This window comes from Coregonus clupeaformis, chromosome 1 (genome assembly GCF_020615455.1).
Source record: "Coregonus clupeaformis isolate EN_2021a chromosome 1, ASM2061545v1, whole genome shotgun sequence".
Taxonomy (NCBI): domain Eukaryota; kingdom Metazoa; phylum Chordata; class Actinopteri; order Salmoniformes; family Salmonidae; genus Coregonus; species Coregonus clupeaformis.
In genome coordinates this window covers 47,858,059-47,879,744 of record NC_059192.1, presented here as the reverse complement: position 1 = coordinate 47,879,744, position 21,686 = coordinate 47,858,059, and the positions used below count along the sequence as shown (strand labels likewise).

The 21,686-nt window shown below is 43.8% G+C and overlaps 1 protein-coding gene across 19 annotated transcripts in view; it reads right to left on the bottom strand.

Annotated features, from left to right (window-relative positions):
- Nucleotides 1–21,686, bottom strand: part of LOC121569945 (collagen alpha-1(XIII) chain-like) — a 134,382-nt gene that overhangs the window by 16,821 nt on the left and 95,875 nt on the right. For 8 of the 19 annotated variants that reach the window (XM_041881321.1, XM_041881383.2, XM_041881305.2 and 5 more), the window contains 23 exons: nucleotides 17,929–17,994; nucleotides 16,029–16,121; nucleotides 15,830–15,871; nucleotides 15,690–15,707; nucleotides 14,572–14,598; nucleotides 14,018–14,053; nucleotides 12,240–12,266; nucleotides 11,464–11,508; nucleotides 5,654–5,689; nucleotides 5,362–5,415; nucleotides 4,589–4,675; nucleotides 4,462–4,488; nucleotides 4,240–4,275; nucleotides 4,088–4,144; nucleotides 3,964–3,987; nucleotides 3,633–3,731; nucleotides 3,346–3,480; nucleotides 2,564–2,635; nucleotides 2,328–2,372; nucleotides 2,121–2,171; nucleotides 1,983–2,009; nucleotides 1,741–1,827; nucleotides 600–635 (listed from right to left, as the gene is read on the bottom strand). In XM_041881321.1, coding sequence (XP_041737255.1) covers nucleotides 600–635; nucleotides 1,741–1,827; nucleotides 1,983–2,009; nucleotides 2,121–2,171; nucleotides 2,328–2,372; nucleotides 2,564–2,635; nucleotides 3,346–3,480; nucleotides 3,633–3,731; nucleotides 3,964–3,987; nucleotides 4,088–4,144; nucleotides 4,240–4,275; nucleotides 4,462–4,488; nucleotides 4,589–4,675; nucleotides 5,362–5,415; nucleotides 5,654–5,689; nucleotides 11,464–11,508; nucleotides 12,240–12,266; nucleotides 14,018–14,053; nucleotides 14,572–14,598; nucleotides 15,690–15,707; nucleotides 15,830–15,871; nucleotides 16,029–16,121; nucleotides 17,929–17,994 — 1,227 coding nt within the window. Of the gene's footprint in view, nucleotides 1–599; nucleotides 636–1,740; nucleotides 1,828–1,982; nucleotides 2,010–2,120; nucleotides 2,172–2,327; nucleotides 2,373–2,563; nucleotides 2,636–3,345; nucleotides 3,481–3,632; nucleotides 3,732–3,963; nucleotides 3,988–4,087; nucleotides 4,145–4,239; nucleotides 4,276–4,461; nucleotides 4,489–4,588; nucleotides 4,676–5,361; nucleotides 5,416–5,653; nucleotides 5,690–11,463; nucleotides 11,509–12,239; nucleotides 12,267–14,017; nucleotides 14,054–14,571; nucleotides 14,599–15,689; nucleotides 15,708–15,829; nucleotides 15,872–16,028; nucleotides 16,122–17,928; nucleotides 17,995–18,513; nucleotides 18,556–21,686 lie in introns of all 19 variants that reach the window. The other 11 variants (XM_045221507.1, XM_041881314.2, XM_045221508.1 and 8 more) reach the window with 11 other exon arrangements.

The following is a 21,686-nucleotide window of genomic DNA, read 5'->3' as shown; positions in this document are numbered from 1 at the left end:
GCAGCATGAGCATCCCAGCATGCTCTCCTGGTATGACATCACAACGCCAGTTCAAAGCTTTACACTGCAGGAGAGACACTGTTTAGACACCTGTTTTGAAGATTTGCAATGGCATGGACTCTGACGCTCAAACAGTTTGCCATGACTTTATGCAAGTAGGCTGAATCTTGAGATCTGATTGCGTAACTCAAATGTCCTTATAAATCTTCCATTGACAACTTGATTTAGGCAGAAGTCTGGGTTACACATGCAAATCTCAAGATAGGATTCGGCATGTAATGAACAAGGGGACTATTTCTTGCTCTCTACTGCTTCTAAGTATTGACAGCAGACCTATCAAAGGGCCCATTTTAGTACCCTGACCCGTTCCATTGCCATACAGACATGGGACACAGTCATGTGAACATCATCCCTATGCCAGAGCAATCCTCGAAGAGTGCCTAAAAACAGAACTGCTCTCTCTGCAGACAACCAGACAGATAACAAAACCGGACAAGCATGGAGGAAAGCAAGCAGACAGGCAAGACAGACAAGTGGTGGGGGAGCAGAATAGGGGAGGAGAGGCGGGGTAGGGGAGGAGTGTGTGTTGCGCCACTCACCACTCGACCAGGCCTGCCGTCTAAACCATGAGCCCCCTGGACAGTGTGTAAACAGTTAGAGAGCAGAGATGGAGAGATGGGAGGGAGGTGGTGGGAGAGGGGGAAGGGGTGTGGAGAGGGTTGGGGGGGTGGGTGAGTGAAGCAGTGATTCGTGTGACTCAAAAAACCACATCCAGTTGTTGATGAAGGGTGATGGTGTTGTGATGACGTGAGAAACAGTAACTGTCAGTAACTCCTTTTATAGGTGCAGTTGATTATCACTATCAAATAATTAAGTCCTGACATTTGATAAAATTGTTTTCAGTGTCTTTCAGATACATATGCATGGTTCAACTTCTTTCTACGGTTGATGCCCATATTGAAAGCAGTTTGAATCACGTATGTAGAGAAGTGTGAAGATATGAGTCTCTATGATGATTTGCAAATAGCATGTCTTGTATTAACATTGATTAGCATACATATACATAATATTCCTCATAATTTCCATATAAAAGGAGTTACTGTGCCATTGATGATGTGACTAGTACATGTACTGACTGTCAGCAATGACCTTTGACACCCAAGAAGTAAACCAGAAGTAAGGAAAAGAGACCCCAGTGATACATATCAAACTTATTCCTTGACATGCAACTAAAAATAGAACTATAAGAGACTACATTAACAACATTTCAGAGATTATCAGAAAAAAGTTGGCAAAATAAAGAAAATTATCATTAACTATTTCTAACACATAATTATCATTATTGGGTTATCTGAACATATTACATATGACAATGGTAATGTGTAATGTAGATTTCATTTTTTAGTTTTCATATTAGTGATTGTATTGCCCATGTGTATTGGATTGCAGCAACCATCCATCCATGCACTTTGACAACATTAATGCAACTGCTGAGCCATGAAACCATCCTTGGTGAGTTAGGCCTAGTTTCAAAGCGACATATGACAACAGAACAGTCATGCTGCCTGGTTCTAAGAAACAAAAGTGAACAAACAGTATGCCCACTCTACTGTGGTTTCCAGGAGTGGAAATACAATTTCTAATGGCAAAATGGTCAAAGGGAATTAGAAAACACCAACAACAGCACAGATACTATCTACATAGGGATTGAATGGTGTCGCTCTTGATTGGTGTACTTACAGGAAGTCCAAGATGGCCCCTGTCCCCTTTATCGCCCTTCGAACCAGATGCTCCCTTCTCTCCCTGTATGCCTATGCCTGGCTCCCCCTAAAAGAGGCACAGAAAAGTTATTACTGATGTTTACTACATAGGCATTAAACTCACTTACTAAAACCAATACATATAGCTACTGTTAACTACAGTATCAAATTATTCTGGAGGTACAGTAAGACATAACAGAGGCTACCACAACCAACTCTTACCTTTGGCCCTCCCAGTCCTTCGGGTCCCTGAGGGGTAAAGACACAATTCCAGTCAGGATATGTCAATCACTTCATGTAAATGTGACATATTATCTGGATAGCGTGCCGACTGTAACGTGCCGACTGTAGTGTACTCACTGCGGGGCCAACTGGTCCTTGGGGCCCTGGAGGCCCTGGGGGACCATAGACCTACAGACAAACACCAGGTAAAGTCATCAATGATACACTCCTTCATTAGTGGGTTCACTCTAACAACAAATCCTCTGAATCTGACCCTCTCAAGTCCACTCAAACACGCATGGGTCATTAAAAACAATGAGATACACAGCAGTGGGGAGCACTTACCATGTCTGACCTTCCTCCCTTATTTCCGGACTCGCCCTTCTGACCCTGAAGCATCAAGATACAAGGTTAACTTAGACAACTCTCATCATAGTTAGATTGAATAAAACACTAATGTACACCCAAGCAGCACTGTACAGATGAATAGCATTCTCAACAGTATTTCACTGCTCCCCTAAGCCAGGTCAGACACTTCATACTGTACGGTCAGATGCAGTCTGAGGGGCACCATTGCGTACCATTGTGCCTGGTAATCCAATGGGGCCAGGGGGCCCAGAAACCCCCTTTTCACCAGTAGGGCCGTCTAAACCCTATAGAACAAGGAAAGGGGAGATAGTGATAGACATTAAAATATTGGCAATGCGTCCAAATCGGGGATTGTTTTTTTGTGTGATAATTTCCATATTAAAGTGTCAATCAATATAAACATTTAAAAATAATTTTGTTAATAGAAACTTTTCTCTCATTTCTCAGATGTTATGAGGCCAAAATCGATCTTGAAGGCGTCAAAATATTACAATGAATTACAACCAATTCTTGATATTGGGCTTGGTAGCTATCTCCAACTCGTGGCTGTGAGGACATGAAACTGCCCACAATGAGGGACGCAATGTTGACCATCCTTTCTCAGAGTCTACCCACCCAGACTGCTCGAATCAAAGCACTGAGACAACTCTTTTCAAACAATCAATTCATGGTTAATAAAAATACAGTACATATATGATTAACACTGCATGGTCGCCTCAAAATAACCATAACACAATGGTAAAGCCATTCCCACAGTATGGCATAGTCTTGCAGTATGTTTTGGCTACATGGTCTGATGAATATAGCCCACTCCACCGTCTGAACTGGAGTAGATATATTACTATAGCCTATAGAAGGTCTCTAATTAGATAATACGAGGGTGGTACAAAGAGCTAGGGGCCTCCCTTCCCTCTAGTTAATGATAGTGCTCCGGCTTTGGTGTGGGAGTGTGTGTAGTGGTGTGGTGTGGGTCTGTGGTTCCCCAGTCACTCACAGGTGATCCAGAGGGACCCATGTCCCCCTTGTCTCCTTTGGGTCCTGAGAAACCCATCAGGCCTCCCTCCCCTCTGGGACCTTCAGGGCCTGCTGGGCCAACAGGACCTGGCTCTCCAGGCTTCCCCCGAGGACCCTGGCACACAAAATAGACATAATTGCAGCTGTTGTCTTTACTTTAATCATAATTGCCATCACCATGTTGTTGTTGATGTTGTGTTTTATCATTCATAACAGCTGTACAATGGACATGTATACTGGACAATACACAATAGGGGGCGCTCTAACCTTCTCTCCGTCAAGACCTGAAGGGCCTGGAAGGCCAACTTCACCCTTTGTTCCTGGTGTTCCAGGGACCCCTGGAGGGCCAGGTAGTCCAGGTGGGCCCTGGATAGATAAAGAGACTGACTCATTGAAAACTGACTCAGAATGACTCATTGAAAACATATACTGTATGTCTAGTACTGTATTTATAATAGCAAACATTGTATTGGAATTACAGTAGGCCTTTAAATTGTCTGTCTGATCACATGGATGTCTGTTTGTTACACAGACCTGAACAAAGAAGGCCTATACATTTCTAATGCATCATTAACAGACTTTAGAGACCACCACTCACCATCAAAGGTACATTCCGAATATCCTAAGGAGAAAAAACACAATGTTAGAAGTCCTGGTACAATTACAGTACTTGAATCAAACACAGGCTCATCACATAAATCAGTAAATAGTTGGTGACGTACATTTTCATTGTTGATGATTTCTGATTTTCCTGGCTCCCCTGCTGCACCTGGAGGACCCTATAAAGTTGGGGAGAAAAAGAGTGTATTAATCATAATAAATCATTTGTGCAAATCTGCCATTAGCATTCATGCATGACAGAGCCTGTACTTACTCTTGGTCCAGCTGGGCCATCAGATCCTGCTTCCCCCTGGAGGATGATCAAAGGTTAGACAGTTAGCCTCTCCCTTTTCAATTATCAACCTCAATACAGTATTCAACACTAACAGGATGGGAGGGAACGTTACTTGAGCAAATGACAGGATAATGTTAAGTGATCATACATTTCATGTTGGGCAAAAATGTCAATTGAGGCTACAAAAAGTTCCCATCTCACCTTGAGACCTTGGTCGCCTTTGTCACCCTGGAAAAGAGAACACATTTTAAGTGGCATCCACGATATTATTAAACCAAGGTAGCCTTTTCTGACTAGTTTACAGCCTCTTGTTGGGTAGCTTTAGTACCTTGAATCCTGATAGGCCTGGGAGTCCTGGTGTCCCCGGTTCTCCTTTGATGCCAGTTCCTGCTGCGCTGGGTTCACCCTTGTCACCCTGCCACATGGACATGGACAGTGTCATCAATGACTGTACAGGACATTACACTCTACTGTACAACACTGAGACACCATCCCATTGAATGTGCCATTAATGGGAGATAAATAACACTGCCCTGAAGGTTGGTCTATCTCACAAAAGACACAACGGATCTATATGGATCTAAATCACAAAGTGAATCACATGAAAACATCCAACATCACAGCTCCTTGTCCACAGCTTTAGATCTTAATCTCTCAACACAGGCACAAACTCAAATCTGCAAATATCACAGCATTCTCTAAAAATAGGATGTTTTCACACATTTGGAAAATCTCTGTGATTTGATGGAAACAGGAATGTATGGGTTATGTGAGTGAATGATTTCTCTGAAATGGTCTGCTGTCACATGAGACATGTTATGCCGCATCACTGCAGTACAAGCAGCTATAATAAGAAAGTAATTAAGGGCGCTGATTTTTCAGTCCATAACTAATGCAAAGATCAAAGCACTTCTACACAAGCCAATTGAGCAGACTAACAGATGAGAAAGCTAAAGAAGCAACTCAAGACTCTAAATCGCAGCTCTAGTCAGTCACAAAGACAAACAATGAGACCATTGACTTGATGGAGCTCTAGTTGTTATGGGAACACTGATGATTGACAGACACTGAGCACAAACACAATGTCCATTCCAGGCCTACCCTGTAGCCCCTCTTTCCAGGAATACCAGGTGTACCAGGGGTACCAGCTTGACCCTTTACAGTAGAAAGAAGAGTTTTAGTACCCAGATATATATAGGCCTCCTGTAGCTCAGTTGGTAGAGCATGGCGCTTGCAACGCCAGGGTTGTGGGTTCGATTCCCACGGGGGGCCAGTATGAAAAATGTATGCACTCACTAACTGTAAGTCGCTCTGGATAAGAGCGTCTGCTAAATTACTTAAATGTAAAATGTTTTTACAATCTGTGTTAGCCACACCATGCCAAGGAAATTACCTTTCTTCCAGGAGTGCCTGGAAAACCTGGCTCTCCCTACGGTGGCGAAGATGGTACAAAGGTCAAAGGTGGGGGAAAAGAGAGAAGACAGAAAGAATGAAAGTGCTACTCTGCTTTTTCAAATATTGATCAACTAATACGTGAAAAAGCACACAGAGGGAGGAAAGCTAATTGGTATTCAGTAAACTTGCCTTTTTTAATCAGTAGCCATGCCACATGTCCCTAACAAGCATTTTCTATTCATTTCCTAACAGTCTGAAACAGCATGGGGCCTGTTTACATCCATGGTGTCACGCCCTGGCTCTGGGGACTCTTAAAAGTTGAGCCAGGGTGTGTAGTGTCTATGTTGTAGTTTCTATGTTTTTGTTCTAGTTCGTGTTTTCTATGTTGGCCAGGGTGGTTCCCAATCAGAGGCAGCTGATTCTCATTGTCTCTGATTGGGAACCATACTTAGGCAGCCTGTTGGCACTAGTTAATTGTGGAATCTTGTTCCGGAAGGTTTGTGTTGGTGTTATTTAACCTAGGACTTCACGTATCGTTTGTTTTGTTGTTTTTGTATCGTGTATTAAGTACTATTAAAAGTATGTACGCATATCACGCTGCGCCTTGGTCCGCTTCATCATGTAACGATCGTGACACATGGGTTTGTCAGTTTTCTTGGAAGAATATAATTCCCTCAGTGCAAGTAAACAACATGCACTGGGATCAATATTTGGAAAGGCATGTTGGGGTTGGTGCATTCTATGCATGCATATAGCTGGTCTGGGTTTGGACATGGAACTGTCGCTGATTGTCATCCGTCAAGAGCTTCTAGCCCACCGCAAGCCGATTAACCCTCGGAATTGGTTGTTATAAATAGTAAAGAGCACATGAGAGTTATTTAATTCATCTCTGTGTTTGCTCCCCTCTTCAATTGGATAGATTAACAAGGAGACACACAGCGGATGATGTACGGTCACAGCTGTGACCACAGGACCCACACGGGTTTATAGCAGGCGGTTATGGAAGGTTGTGGTCGCGTCCCAAATGGCACCCTATTCCTGGTCAAAAGTAGTGCACATTATATGAAATAGGGTGCCATTTGGGACGCATCCTGTCTCTCTCGCTTGCCTATACAGTATCTACTGGACTTGCTGAGACTCAAATGCCATGTCTTATGCCGAAAGTTACAAGGGTGACTTCTCTCGTAATATTTATACCCCATTTCAAATGACTAATCATCAATGTCAAGATATGGTTCTTAAATCAAGATGCAGAACAACCAACAACTGGGAATATTATTCAAAAAGGCCATGCACTATTCATCATTGATTTGAAATGTATTTTGGGGAAGATTTGGATTAGGAAATGCTTTATCAGGCAACAATGATGTCCATGAGACAGAATACTGGGAATACAGCCCTCAAACTCAACTCTGGTCCTCGAAGCCAGTTCCACTGCCTTTTTTCATTGTTCCCCTCTGATCAGGGACTGATTTAATGGGTGCAATTAATTATCAGGTTTGAATACCCCTGGCATACAGCATTGTGCCATGTAACCGATACAAGGCATTCTCCAAAAAATGTTGGACAAACAAAGGTTTGAGAGGAACAATCTGGAGGGAGAAAGACACTGGAGTGCTCCCATCATTTCATCTCAGATACACTGTATGCACACTGTCAGATACACTGTATGCACACTGTCAGATACACTGTATGCACACTGTCAGATACACTGTATGCACACTGTCAGATACACAGTATGCACACTGTCAGATACACAGTATGCACACTGTCAGATACACTGTATGCACACTGTCAGATACACTGTATGCACAGGATGGTTTAGGACAAGGGTAAAAGGTCAGGGGATAGTTGCACATGGGTGGACTACCTTGTCTACCTGTCATTCCCGGCATACCAAAGTCCCCCTAAAAGATCACACTGATTATCAATAACTACAGTAAGAGTGTTCCCAAACAAGCAGGACAACACACATACAGCATTGCAGTTTGTATTGACGAAACACACTGAAGCTCAAATGAAAACACATCAATTGGAGGCACACTTCAAACAACCAAAACAAACTTGTTGTTGTCATGTTTAGAAGTAATGAAAACAAATTATCAATGTCCGTGACCAAGATCCTCAAGAGAAAAGTGTATTACATAAACAAATAAGAACAGAGACATGGGGAGGAGTGGTGGAACGTCCCTGGCAGAGAGAGCAAAGGCAGCCTATGACTCCTCTGGGTCTGACAAAGGGGCAGGTGGCATCGCCCAACTTGGCAACCCTCCCTCCTCTCCCCCTCCCTACCGACAGACACTCAGCAAGTGCATTTCTGCTGGAGCCTCTGACAGGTGCTGTGGTTCGGGCTAACCATGGAGGGGGGAGGAGGGGGGGAGGGTGGGTGGGGGGGGGTGGGGTGCCAGTAGACTGCAGAATGTACTGGGCCAATGGGGGGCACCAAGTGAGAACCCAGCCCCGCAGCCACAGCATGCCCAACTGCCCCATGGCTTTCACACCAACCCATCAGGGGGTTGTCACGTGGGGATAGAGTGTCCATCCGTTTCTGGGAAGATGAAAGCACCGGGCGGGCCCCCTGTCCAGACCCCTGGCCGGGGAGGGATCAGGGCAGGTGAGCGGTGACGGCACTAATCGCATGGAGGGGCCTCCAGCAAACACAGCAAAGAAACAGGAAGCACAGCTCCCTTTGATCTCCTGCTTCTCTAATCAGCTCTCACCATTCCTCCCATCTACTTAGCTATCCCTTCCCGTCATCGTCACTCCCCACCCCCTGGTTCTATTTTCACACCGGTGTGTGTGTATGATCCTCCATGGGTGTAGGCCCACGCGTAATCTGTCAACTGATAAGCCTGGTGCTTGATTTATCAATAGGCTAATCTCTTCATTGAAACGATGCGGTCATGGCCTTTCCAGTTCAGAGGAAATGCCCTGATGGTCACAGGGGAATAGATTCATCATCTGTTCAAAACAAACGGTAATAATCCCTCTGATACACCAGTAAAGAGGGCGAAAACAGTGTGAGATACTGTAAGATGGCCTTAAAATGGCCACTGCAGCTACTACCACCACCAGAGTGGATCTGAGGCAAGTGAAAGGAATAATAGCCCTAGATAGGTGAATAGAGAGGCCTACTTTCTGTCTTCCCCTCAGTTCTAATGTGCTCTCCAGCTGTGCTGGTCTAGGGCTCTCTGATTTCGAGGGAGAGTGAGGGTAGAGGAAGGGCAGAGCCCCATTCAGTCAGACAGACAGTTGGTGTCTGAAGCGCTAGGCTTGGCAAAGTCTACTTCCCCACACACCTCTACTCCCTGTGTTCTGAGCACCACTGTCACCTTATCCACTATCTCTGGGTCTCTGTCTTCTGCTTTCCTGACTGGAGTGTCTGGGAGTGCCCACACAGCTCTGACCCAAGGGAGAAATTTCAAAAGCAGGCTTTTCTAACAGCCTAACAGGCTCATTAAATCAACCAGTCCTCCAGACCGGGGGAGAGACATCCGCCACTACAGTGCTAATGGTGAACCACTGTACGGTAACGGTGAGCTATTTAATCATTATGAAAGCAGAGCAGAGGAGGAGGTCTATGGCTGTCCTGTCTACTTCCTCTATGTCTAGCCTGGTTGACTGTAGCCTGGCGACAGTAACCTGGCGACTGTAGCCTGCTGAGTGAGGGCCTTGAGATTGTTCAGTCTGGCAGGTAGCTTAGTGGTTAAGAGCATTGTGCCAGTAACCGAAAGGTTGCTGGTTCTAATCCCCAAGCCGACTACGTGAAAAATCTGCCGATGTGCCCTTGAGCAAGGCACTTAACCCTAATTGCTCCTGTAAGTCGCTCTGGATAAGAGCGTCTGCTAAATGACTAAAAAAATAAAATAAAAATAAAAAGAGATGTAGAAGTAGCTCGGTCAGACTTGTGGTCGGCACCATGAGGACATTAACGATTATGGCCCATGCCACAAACCTTTACCTGTTATTTTTATTACAATCTGGTTGTACAATACTGTGAGCCTGATCCAACATTGTGAGTATAAATATAGAACAAAGTTCCCCTGGGCAGAGGCAAACCCCAAATCCTTAGGTGAATATACTGTTGCTTTGTAACATTTGCCTGCAAAAGCACTTTCTCTTTATTATAAAACAATTCGAGCCATTCCTCTCACAGCCCCACTGTTGCTGTGGATACCGTGTCTCTGCTAAAAGAGCCCTTCCTTTAAGTGTTTTCCCCTCTTTTTCCCTCTCTTTCCCAATCCCTCCATATGTGGAGTCTAATGGGGAAAACACACGGCAGCTGCTACTGCTGTGTCGGGTGGCTCAGGCCGAGGAAGCGGGAATCTTCACCATGGAAACTGGTCGGCCGTGAGTCCGACACTCAAGGATGGCAAAGTCGGTACAACGGAGCTGACAGATAAGAAAACAAGTGGCTATGCTACATCATCCTGTCACGTCACTGGAGAATGTCCCACAGAGGCCGCTGCTCACTGTCTATGAGAGACTGAGTCAAAGGACTGAAGAGGCCTGGGGGGCACATGTGTTCAAATCCTAGAGGGATTGATGAGAGGATGAGAGCAACCATGTTGTTGTTGTTGAACCTTTCAGGTCAGCGATGGACAAAACATCCCCACTTCTTCTGGAAGGCTCCTCCCACCCCCGTGTGGCGCCTTCTCTGACATGACGTTTTTCATTCTAGGATTGTTTGGTCTGTTTCTTTGATTGCAAGACATGATGTATAAGATCAATCATTCGGCCCACATTTGCCCACATATTGTGATGACTGAAATAAATGTGTGCCTTCTGATTTAAAGTAACTGTCCAGTGTTTCCAGACTTCTATGAAATATGACCTGGTCGGCACTCAAAAATGAGATTCAAGGTTTCTTTTTAGTATTTATTTCATTCAGGGTTGGGTTGATTGTATATTTGAGATGCATTATTGACATGTGTGCCTGTTTCAGGAGCACGCACACAAACGCACCTGTCGGTCGTTACCCTTAAAGAGCTCACGATAAAGAAGCACACCTTCAGAGGAGACGCTGATGACACTGAAGAAGGGCAAAACGTTTGTCTATCTACCCACCCCTGAATTAAATAAATACTCAAAAGAAACCTTGAATTTCCTTTTTGAGAGTGGACCAGCTACACGATTTTGGAATTCTATTACATTTTGGTGGATGCACCTGTTCTGAGCGCAGTGGTCACAAGAACGTTCTATGAAATATGACCTATAAATACTTATAATATGAGTGAAATAGTTATCCTTCCAATAAATTGTAATTAGGTATGTTAAAAAGCAGCTTTTCTGTGTTGGAATGGTATGGGCGTACCCCAACAAAAGAATGGTGTGGGCGTATACCGGTCATTCATGCGATTAGACCGCTGAGTGGCCAGCTCATCCTCCTCTAGACCATTGATTGGCCAGCTCATGACATCATATTCTATGAGGAAATTGTAAGCATTTTTTAAACGGTCTGTTTGGGATACAAATTTGAGGTGGGGTTTTTTTTCTCTCCAATTTATGCTTTGGCCACAAATCCAAGTATAGGACGTGGGTATGAGTTAACAGAATAAGACATCGTAAAAGTGAGATTTTCACTAGACAGTTACTTTAAGAAAGCATCAATGTTAAAATTAGCAATATCAACAGCACAAACTCTATTAGGGTAATTATCTCAAACAAGCAATAACAAAATCAAGTCAGACATCCACAGTGCTCAATTTATCTTTAAAGCACTTGTATTCGATATCTTGCCATGCAAGCTGATATTGATAAAAAATAACTTCTTAAGATGCCACATTCCACATATAGCTTCCAGTATACCTTTTCTCCCCTCTCCCCTATGAGACCTGTCTTCCCCTCATCTCCCTACAGTGTGGATGGAGACATCATCAGAGAAAACACTTGGGCAAAGCAATCATGCTATTTCAAATAGAGGGACTCAAAAGACAACCAATGCTGCCAAGGGAAATAAGTCTTCCATTCATGACATAGACCTGAAAGTGGGCTACATAAATCTCCTAAAAACGGCTCCTGGCCATGTCAATGTCTAGGCCTCTGGGCTCTGAGCCTCGCATGGTGGTCCCTTGACTGAAGGGGGGTGGGGGGTCTAGTGGGGAAAATTAATATTCCATCAAGCCCTCCTAAACAGGAAGGAATTACACAGGACAAGGCTGCACCACTTGGGCTTTTTGAACTGGGATGATATCTGGGCAAGATTCAGGAACCAGCCCAGGGTTTGTCTATATCTACAGATAAATACTCCCTGTTTACTTTAGATAATATTATTAACAACCTGCTACCGTCTGGTGGCTGCACACCCACTACCACATGTTTCACTGGGAGGCTCCTCTCCTGTGAGGCTTTTAGTGAGATAATTCAGCCCATTCATAAAAATATATTAATGGACCAAAGTCAGTGGTGTGGGGTCTGTGGGGTGAATTTGTGCTTCAGCAGGTGTCGGCTAAACAATAAGCAGCCAGAACTCCCACATTATGTTTTTGACAGTCAGAGAAATTCACATTGAACCTGTGAGACACCATTGCTTCTATCTAACCAACAACACACAGAGAGAAGGTGAGATATAATAAGGCTCTTACCTTCAGTCCAAGGTCTCCCTTCAGTCCCTACAGAAGGAGAGAGAAAGACAAGAACAAAACAGTTAGTCAATTCCTATGATTTATTTTTCAATATATAAAAATACAGCCAGTCAAAGTTGAGAGGAAGACCCTTTCTTCCTGCCTCTGTAAATGGAGTTACAGTCCTGTAGAATGCCACCAGATGGTGCAATACACTCTGATAGTAGTGGACCTATGGACAAACTTTTGATGCAGCTACAAAAAGGTATCAAATCAAATCAAATTATATTTGTCACATGAGCGGAATAGAACAGGTGTAGACCTTACAGTGAAATGCTTACTTACAAGCCCTTAACCAACAATGCAGTTTTAAGAAAAATAAGTGTTAAGTAAAAAATAGATACCTAAAAAATTAATCAAATAACAAATAACAAATAGGATCCTCAATAAGTAACAGGGTGCAGTGGGAACATGGGAGAGTCTGTATTTCAATGCCTTCACATTTCAGTAACTCAGTAACTCAAACACCTCTGAACATCTAGTACAATACTACATTTAAAAGCGGTGAACATATTCTTATTAAAACATGGCCATGGCTTTAGTTTAGCCTTAGTCTTGGTCATCCTCTGAGCAACCTACTGTAGGGTTGACCAACCTCCTCATAAACCAGACTGAACTTTCTGGGGCTTTGTCATGGGAAAACAGTGAGATGGAGGATAGCTGGAGTTTACAAGGCAATAATATAACCAGGAGCTGGGAGTTGTAGGTTCTTCCAAAGTTCCCCAAAATAGGTCAAACATAACAAAACGTTAATTAAATGGCAATTGTCATACAGAAATACATATTTTACAAACTCACAGTTTGAATCAAACTCTGTATATCTCACTTGAGGAAGTGTACTAATGACTTTGAGAGTGGATCGTGTCATAGAGAGGTTGTGGTTTGCTGACAGCAGCAGCCAAACAGTTTGACAATGCCCAGATGGCTAAGACGTTTAACCTGCTCCAGAGGCTTGTGTGGTTGTGACCCTGTTTTGTTGGGGGATGTGGGAGCCATGCAGGCTGTTGTTGTCTCTCTCTCTCCCCCTCTCCTCCCCCTCTCCTCTCCTCTCTTACTCCCTCTTTTTGTATGTCTCCTCCTTTTTTCTACCCCATCCTCCTCTCCTCTCTTTCTCTCTCTTCCTGTATTCATATCCCCCCTCTCTCTCTGTGCAGTCACGCTGTGTGCTGGCTGAGCCCAGTTCAGTGAAGGGCAGCGGCTGTGAGAGTGAGCCCTCCAGAGGAAGTCCATTAAGCCATGGAAAAGCGGAGAAGGACAGACACGTGGAGAGTTTAAGTGTCACGGCTCTCATGCCCCTGCAGCACTTCAAAGCCAAGGTTAGCTCCAACAGCCACCCAATGGGAGCGTGGGTGTGTGTGTGTGTTTGTGTGAGAGAGAGTGTGTTTGTGCCTGTGTGTGTGTGTGTGCGTGCATATGTAGGAGAGGAATGCTCCCTTGATCAATAATGGTATGGGACCATCCCTAGATTTCCTATACAGTATAGTATAATACTAAAGGAAATGATAGAAGCAGAGAGAGAGAGGGCCCATGGCTAGGGGCGAGAGAGGTTGCAGTTGGGCCTGAAGTTAATAAATAGAATTTAGAATTTACTGTGAGCAGTTTAAGCTCTAAATACAAAACCTGTGCTATATCATTGCCACAGGAAGTACACTGAGGTACAGGAAAGGTTACATGCTGATTCCTGGTCCTGCTGATAGTGTGGTGAGTGGAACAGGTCAAATGAGACTGATCAACAGTACCTTGGGGCCTTCAGGACCAGCGGGGCCAACATCACCCTATGGAAGAAAGACACAAAGGTGAAATGGAGAGAGACAGAATGAGAAAGAGGAGGGTGAAAATAGAAGAGTGAAAAGGGAACAGGGTGTACAACTGCAGACAACAGCAAGACAGATCACAATGATTTGTATAATCCACCTAACTCTTCCTTGGTTTTCAACTGGATTTGCCAAGTTCCTATCTGTAGTCTGGAACTTCTGCTAGAGGACACAGCCCATTGGCGATCAGCAAATTCATTATCTGAATGTAGCAGTTCTGACAAGCAGCAAACAGCATGCTTTTCAATCAAGTCGTGGGATGATTACATTAAATATATCTTCCTTCTGCTTCAAGTGCTTGAAAGCAGATGGATTCATAAAAATTATATAGTCCACTACTAAAGGAAAAATAGACGTCATTACTTTTCCTCTATTGTGAAAAACCTATAAATCATGCAATGCACGATTTGTGAATATCAAGAGACCACAAATGTTTATTGAACTATGGATTTAAGCTTTAATTGAGATCCAAAACGTACCTTTATTCCTGCCATGCCTGGCTCACCCTGAAATGACAGAAAGGTTCATATTACAGTAACGGACAGCACATGTACTGTAGTTACGCCTCCTCTTCCATGAATTACATGGATGGGTCAACAAAAGAGTGCGCACTACTTTAATTCAATTTGGGGAGTTCAAAGACTTGTTTCCAACTAGATGGCTATATTTTGGCCCTTTTTCGTGGTATTCAATTGGTAGTTACAGTCTTGTCCCATCGCTACAACTCCCGTACGGACACGAGAGAGGCGAAGGTCGAGAGTCGTGTGTCCTCCGAAACACAACCCAACCGAACCACACTGCTTCTTGACACAGTGCCCGTTTAACCCGGAAGCCAGCCGCACCAACGTGTCGGAGGAAAAACCGTACATCTAGTGACCGAGTCAGCGTGCACTGCGCCCGGCCCGCCACAGGAGTTGCTAGTGCGCGATGGGACAAGAACATTAACATTTAAGTCAATTAGCAGACGCTCTTATCCTGAGCAACTTACAAATTGGTGCATTCAACTTAGGATAGCCAGTGGGACAACCCCTTATTTATTTTTTTGTCTTTTTTTTTTTTTTTTAATGGGGGGTGGGGGAGGTAGAAGGATTACTATTATACTATTCCAGGTATTCCTTAAAGAGGTAGGGTTTCAAGCGTCTCCTGCCGGCCAAACCCTCCCCTACCCTGGACGATGCTGGGCCAATTGTGCGCCGCCCCATGGGTCTCCCGGTCACGGCCGGCTGCGACAGAGCCTGGACTCTAACCAGGATCTCTAGTGGCACAGCTAGCACTGCGATGCAGTGCCTTAGACCACTGCGCCACTCGGGAGTCCCTAAATTCCCCATTCTTAATAATCCATGGCAGTTAATGTATCAGGGGAAATATAGTCCTCTAGTCCAATAGCAACACAGAGAACACAAACGTAGGCTTCCCAACATGAATTGGTCTGCAGATACAGAAAGACTGGAAGCTACACTTGAGAATTGAGAGATATGTGCCAATCATGGAGCATTTGCGTTTCATATGTGCTGCTATAAGTAGTGCGAATACGTGTCCATTTGTGTGTAGTATATGTATAGTGGTGTTGATTATGGAAAATAAAAATCATGTTTACCTTCATCCCTGGTAGGAGCTGGAGAAGATGGGGAAGGAATATGAAGAAGTCACAAGCATGTCAACACCAGATTTCCATCTACTTTTTGTATTAGGAAAATACATAAGTCCAGGCAAATGCAAGAGGCTAAACAAACTCACCCTTGGATCTTTTCCAGGTTTTCCTGGTTCACCAGGTTTACCCTACATCAGATTAACAAAAATATACATCACAGATACAGTACAATCATTTTCTGGGCAAACACTCATAACATTTCCACTTCAATGGCCATAGCCTCTTCCTCAATACAGTCACTTGTCCAGTGCTGATGGTGGTGGTCAGCTGGCTGAGGGGACTCACCGGTGGTCCACTAGCACCATTCAGTCCAGAGGTCCCTGAGGGCCCTGGGGGGCCGGGAGGTCCTGGTGGGCCCTGAGCTCCAGGCTCGCCCTGCTGAGAGACCTTCAGTTACCATCTGCCACTCGATGCCAGGCCATGCCAACACAACACATCACAGCACTACACATGCTGGGAGTTTTATGGCGGGCAATATTAACAGGAATCAAGACCTATAGGGCGGTTATAAGGGTGTTTATTTTCATTGAGCACCACGTTTGGAGAGGATACCACTTTTAATTCAAATTAGGATATATTTGTGTTTTTGTGTGCTTCAATGGTTTATTCTGTCAAAACCAGTTTGTTTTGAACAATACCAACTCATTGACATAACAAGGGCACAAGTCATCTTTTCTGTAGCATCTTAGGATATTTGAGTGACATGTTACTTCAAAAAAACAAAAACTCCAACTCTCTTTACTGTTACTCTGAGGCAACTCAACTGTGAGCCAGGGGGAATATCCTAAACAAAATAGAAGACTAAACAAAATCCAAAAAGTAAAATATTGTATTTACAACGAGGAACGGATAAGCAGAGGAAAGAGGCCTACACCTCAACTTGTCTTAATATTCCAGTGTCTAGCAGGGCTCATGGTTATACCATCATCCCATTGATTATGTCAAACCATCTATTTCTTTATTTGACCAAACTCAAAAATATTCAATGGTGAACTGTCTTATTAATGTATTTATTGGCTTTAAAACCATACTTCTGGATATCTCCAAGGTCATTTCGTTTTTATACAAAGGAATGACTAGATATGACATAACAAATACCCAAACAGATGATTTATTACTGTACATATGGTCTAACTTTGAAAACTTCATAATACAAAATCTTGGCCTTGAATTCAAACACTCCCTAATCACTGTGGAGTAGGCTACACTAATGCTTGCAAGGAGCCTATCTTTAGCTCAAACTGAGCCTCTGTTGCCAGGCCAGACATCGAGGCTCTGATAATCCAGAACACATCCATCCACATTAGATCCATATTTTATCCATCCCATGCTGGACAGTATGTGTCTGGCCATTATTTATGATCCGGATGTGCTTCCATTAAATTAACACATTCCATTATGCTGCACAGGACTGATTCCAGGGGCTCAATTTAAAAAGAAGAGCCAATTCGGCCTGGGTCTGGGTGGTATTTCTCCAAACAAGGTACTCTATCCTGGCACAGCGAGACTGCACACCTGGCCAAAATAAGATGGAGGAGGGATGCCAACAGGGGTCCACCTGTGCCAGGGGCCCTCTTTCTAACAGGGCTGGCAGGGTTTTGGGCACAGGGAGGGACAAAGGTCCTTTCAGAGAGCCAGGGTGAAAGTTCACAAAGAGGATTGGAGAAGACTCATTTCCTGACAGAAAAGGTAACTTTTCTTTCCTGTTCTTTTCATATCTTTGCTAAGGTTATGAAAATCATAGAAGCTTTTAATGTTTTACCCCCCAGAAAATGTTATTTCCCACAGCAGAGCAGGGTTTGTTGAAAGAGGACCAATCACCAAGCCAAATTGGGCATTTTCAACATTTCATTTACGTTAATGGAATTTAAATGGGCCTTGAAGCCCAGGCTATTTATATAATCTACTACATGTATCTGTTTTTATTCTTAATCCTCTATGGTCACGAATATGTTCAAAGTAAATACTATTGATTTGTTTATCTTTTGGATTCCAACTGCATCTATCAACTGTTCCAACTGTGTCTCAGACTCTGTCCTTGTCCTCTTATCACAGAATTCAGGTTTGAGACACACAGGTGCCATAGAGGGTTAACGGTGGGTTATGGGGGTGTTGGGGGAGGTCGACGGCGGTTAGCATCCAGGGAAAGGCAGAAACGGGCAGGAAGGGGCAGAGAGAAATGTACCTTGAGGCGCTTTAGGATTAGAGGGCTTATTTGGGGCATGTTGCGCACGGTGATGGGCAACATCTGCTGAGGTCACAAAGCACAGGTGGCCAGCGGTGTAAGAAAGTCACGGGGCAACAAGTTCACCGGGTACCAGGGAAAGGAAACAGGACAGAACGAGAAGGGGAGGGGGGTTTGGGAACAGAAGAAGAAAGAACGAAATAGAAACAAAACATGAGAGTGAAAAGCAAGAAATTGGCAAGGCAGGGAGAGGAGAGAGAGATGGTGGGAGAGACAGAGTAACAACAGTGTAAATTAGAGGCCAGGAGTTGGTGTCAAAGGGGAGTGTTGATATGCCCTCCATGGTCAGATTGGTTACTGGTAATTGATAGGTATTGGTTTTTGACCAGATTGGATGCTTTCAGTTTACTTAACAACAGGCAGCCCTTTTGGGTGCTTGAAAGCCCATAGAGGCAGTAGTTTAGTTGTTTAGACATCAGTCTCCCAGATCAACTGTACTCCTGGACCCTGTCCTGTTGCAGCTGAGTGGAGATCAGGTAGTATTCAGTCTTGCCAGAGAGAGAGTACAGTACACAACAGACTTACTGTGGCCAATCCTCCAACACAAGGCTGTACAATACGCCGCTTCTGTTGAGATTCACCAGCATTATCAGGCACAGTTTTAAAAGAGGTGAAGAATACTATACAGTCCCATTGCTTTCCCCGTAGAACCTGCTCTGTACAACTTGCCTACTTTTTACATACGGTATACATTTCCAATTTGATGAAAGGGATGTTTTGGTAAAAAAAAGGTTACCTCCTCAGACCTTTTTAATATCAAATAAATATATTATCTGAAGTTGCCAAAGCAATGTTTCAGTGGCAATGACGTTTGAAACTAAAGTTAACATAAAATGTATCAAGTAAAATTGTATGCTGAGGTATCAAAGAGGAAATATATACAGTATGTAATTATTGATAAGTAGACACAGGGAGGAGGAGGAAATACATGAATAGTAGGCAAGAGTGTTGTTATCCCCCCACTGCTATCAGAGCTATCCACCATACACACCCACATGCCATAAGATGCACCAACTTAAATTTACCCCAAAAGTAGACTGAAGATGTAAAATAGCTTTAGAGTGTCTCATATTTGACACAAAACCATTTTTACCACATACAGTGGCAATAGAGTAAAATACAGTATGTGGTGCATTTTCTGGCATTTAGAAATACTATATAATGAATTGAGAAAAAAAGAGTTGAAAGTTCAGGCCTGATGTCTGTCATAATATGTCCAATCTGAAGCTAGATAATCAGTGGACACTGTGAGAAATAGGTCTGGTTTGGAGAACAGCACTCCTCTACTGTAACCTGTTGACTCCACCAGTGGAGAACGGATGGGTAGGGGCGCCTGGGTGTGGCGCATTGGCTATCTTCGCGGCACAACTGGGACACAGTTTTGGGGTTACCCACAAACCTTAAACGTCAGAGCCTGACTGGAGCGTATAGCAGCCAGGGTTTTCACTACAAGATCCTGTACAAAGAGGCCCTACACACACACGGGCCACACACCCACACAGAATAACCGTTGATATCCCCGTCTCACTCCTGAAACCACTCTGTCGAAAAGCATCCAGCCTGAGCCTACACCCCCCTCCTGGTTCCCACTGTAGGACAAGGAGGACCTGAGTGGAACCACCCGCTGGCAGGGACTTCCCATGCAGTGTGTGTCCAACCTGTGCTGGACCTCCACGCACAGCATGGCGGGGGGTCCAGCACAGGTTGAAGGTTTTAAACAACCCCAAATGCTCTGAACTTCTCCCTCTCAACTACACATTCTCTGCTATACTTGTCTATTTAGCCAAAGCATTTGGCAGAGTATATGAAATAAGTATTATTTTCAACATGCTTTGAGTTTTTGTTATGAGGTCTTTGATACATATTCGTTCCTGGGGCAACAAGAGTTTATAACAACTCCCAAGTCTTTATAGCACCCATTGAATAGTGGGAGGTTGAATTTCATTGGACATGGAATGAGCTATCTGAACAATCTCTAAACACACAGAATAGTGTTTTTCTTGGCATCCCCACACATAGACCCTTATCTTGTAGTGCAGTGTGCTTGTCCAGGGCTACAATAAAAATGTGTACTGTTGGGGGTACTCAAGAACCAGGGTTGTATGCTCCAGCATGCTGTCAGTAATTGCCTTGTTTAAACTCAAACAGCCAAGCCCCTGAGCGACGGCCTGATTTGCTTCATGGGGCTGCCTGCCTCCATGTGTTGCATGTGCTACCCATCATAGACTCATTTGTCAGATCTCTTTTTTTGTAATTTGAACATACTCTGTGATTACAGTGCAGACCCACAATTAACTTTGTTTATGTCTGTACCTGTGAAGAATACAATGTTATTTGCTACAGAAAACACATCAAAGAGACTGCAAGTCAGCATTCAAGCACATTTTAGCACCATCCACTGCGGTGCTACTGTAAGAGATCACTGAGGGGCAATTTTTGCAGCAACAAAATTATTACAGTTAAGTATGGTCATTCTAGACTATAGAGTCACTTTATTAAAGGTCCAATGCAGCCGTTTTTATCTCAATATCAAATCATTTCTGGGTAACAACTAAGTATCTTACTGTGATTGTTTTCAATTAAAATGGTCAAAAAGAAACAAAAATAGCTTCTTAGCAAAGTATTTTGCTAGGACTGTCTGGGAGTGGTCTGAGTGGGGAAGGGAAAACTGAAAACTAGCTGTTATTGGCAGAGAGGTTTGGAACTCTCTTTCTTGTTGGTCTATTGATGTCACCAGGCAGGCTAAAACTACATCCCACCAAAATAGGCAGAGATTTCAGGCGGTCGTTTCAAACACCTCTTACACTAAAAGGGGATTATCATCATTTTCACAATTTCACAGTATTATTCCAACCTCAAATTGGAAATACGTACAGTGCGTTCGGGAAGTTTTCAGACCCCTTGACTTTTTTCACATTTTGTTACGTTACAGCCTTATTCTAAAACGGATTAAATAAATAAAATGTTCCTCATCAATCTACACACAATACCCCATAATGACAAAGCGAAAAAAGGTTTTTAGATTTTTTTGCAATTTTATAAAAACTTAAAAACAGAAATACCTTATTTACAAAAGTATTCAGACCCTTTGCTATGAGACTCGAAAATGAGCTCAGGTGCATCCTGTTTCCATTGGTCATCCTTGAGATGTTTCTATAACTTGATTGGAGTCCACCTGTTGTAAATTCAATTGATTGGACATCATTTGGAAAGGCACACACCTGTCCCACAGACGACAGTGCATGTCAGAGCAAAAACCAAGCCATGAGGTCGAAGGAATTGTCCATAGAGCTCCAAGACAGGATTGTGTCGAGGCTCAGATCTGGGGAAGGGTACCAGAAAATGTCTGCAGCATTGAAGGACCCCAAGAACACAGTGGCCTCCATCATTCTTAAATGGAAGAAGTTTGGAACCACCAAGACTCTTCCTAGAGCTGGCCGCCCGGCCAAACTGAGCAATCAGGGGAGTAGGGCCTTGGTCAGGGAGGTGACCAAGAACCCAATGGTCACTCTGACAGAGCTCTAGAGTTCCTCTGTGGAGGTGGGAGAACCTTCCAGAAGGACAACAATCTCTGCAGCACTCCACCAATCAGGCCTTTACGGTAGAGTGGCCAAATGGAGGCCACTCCTCAGTAAAAGGGACATGACAGCCCACTTGGAGTTTGCCAAAAGGCACCTAAAGGACTCACAGACCATGAG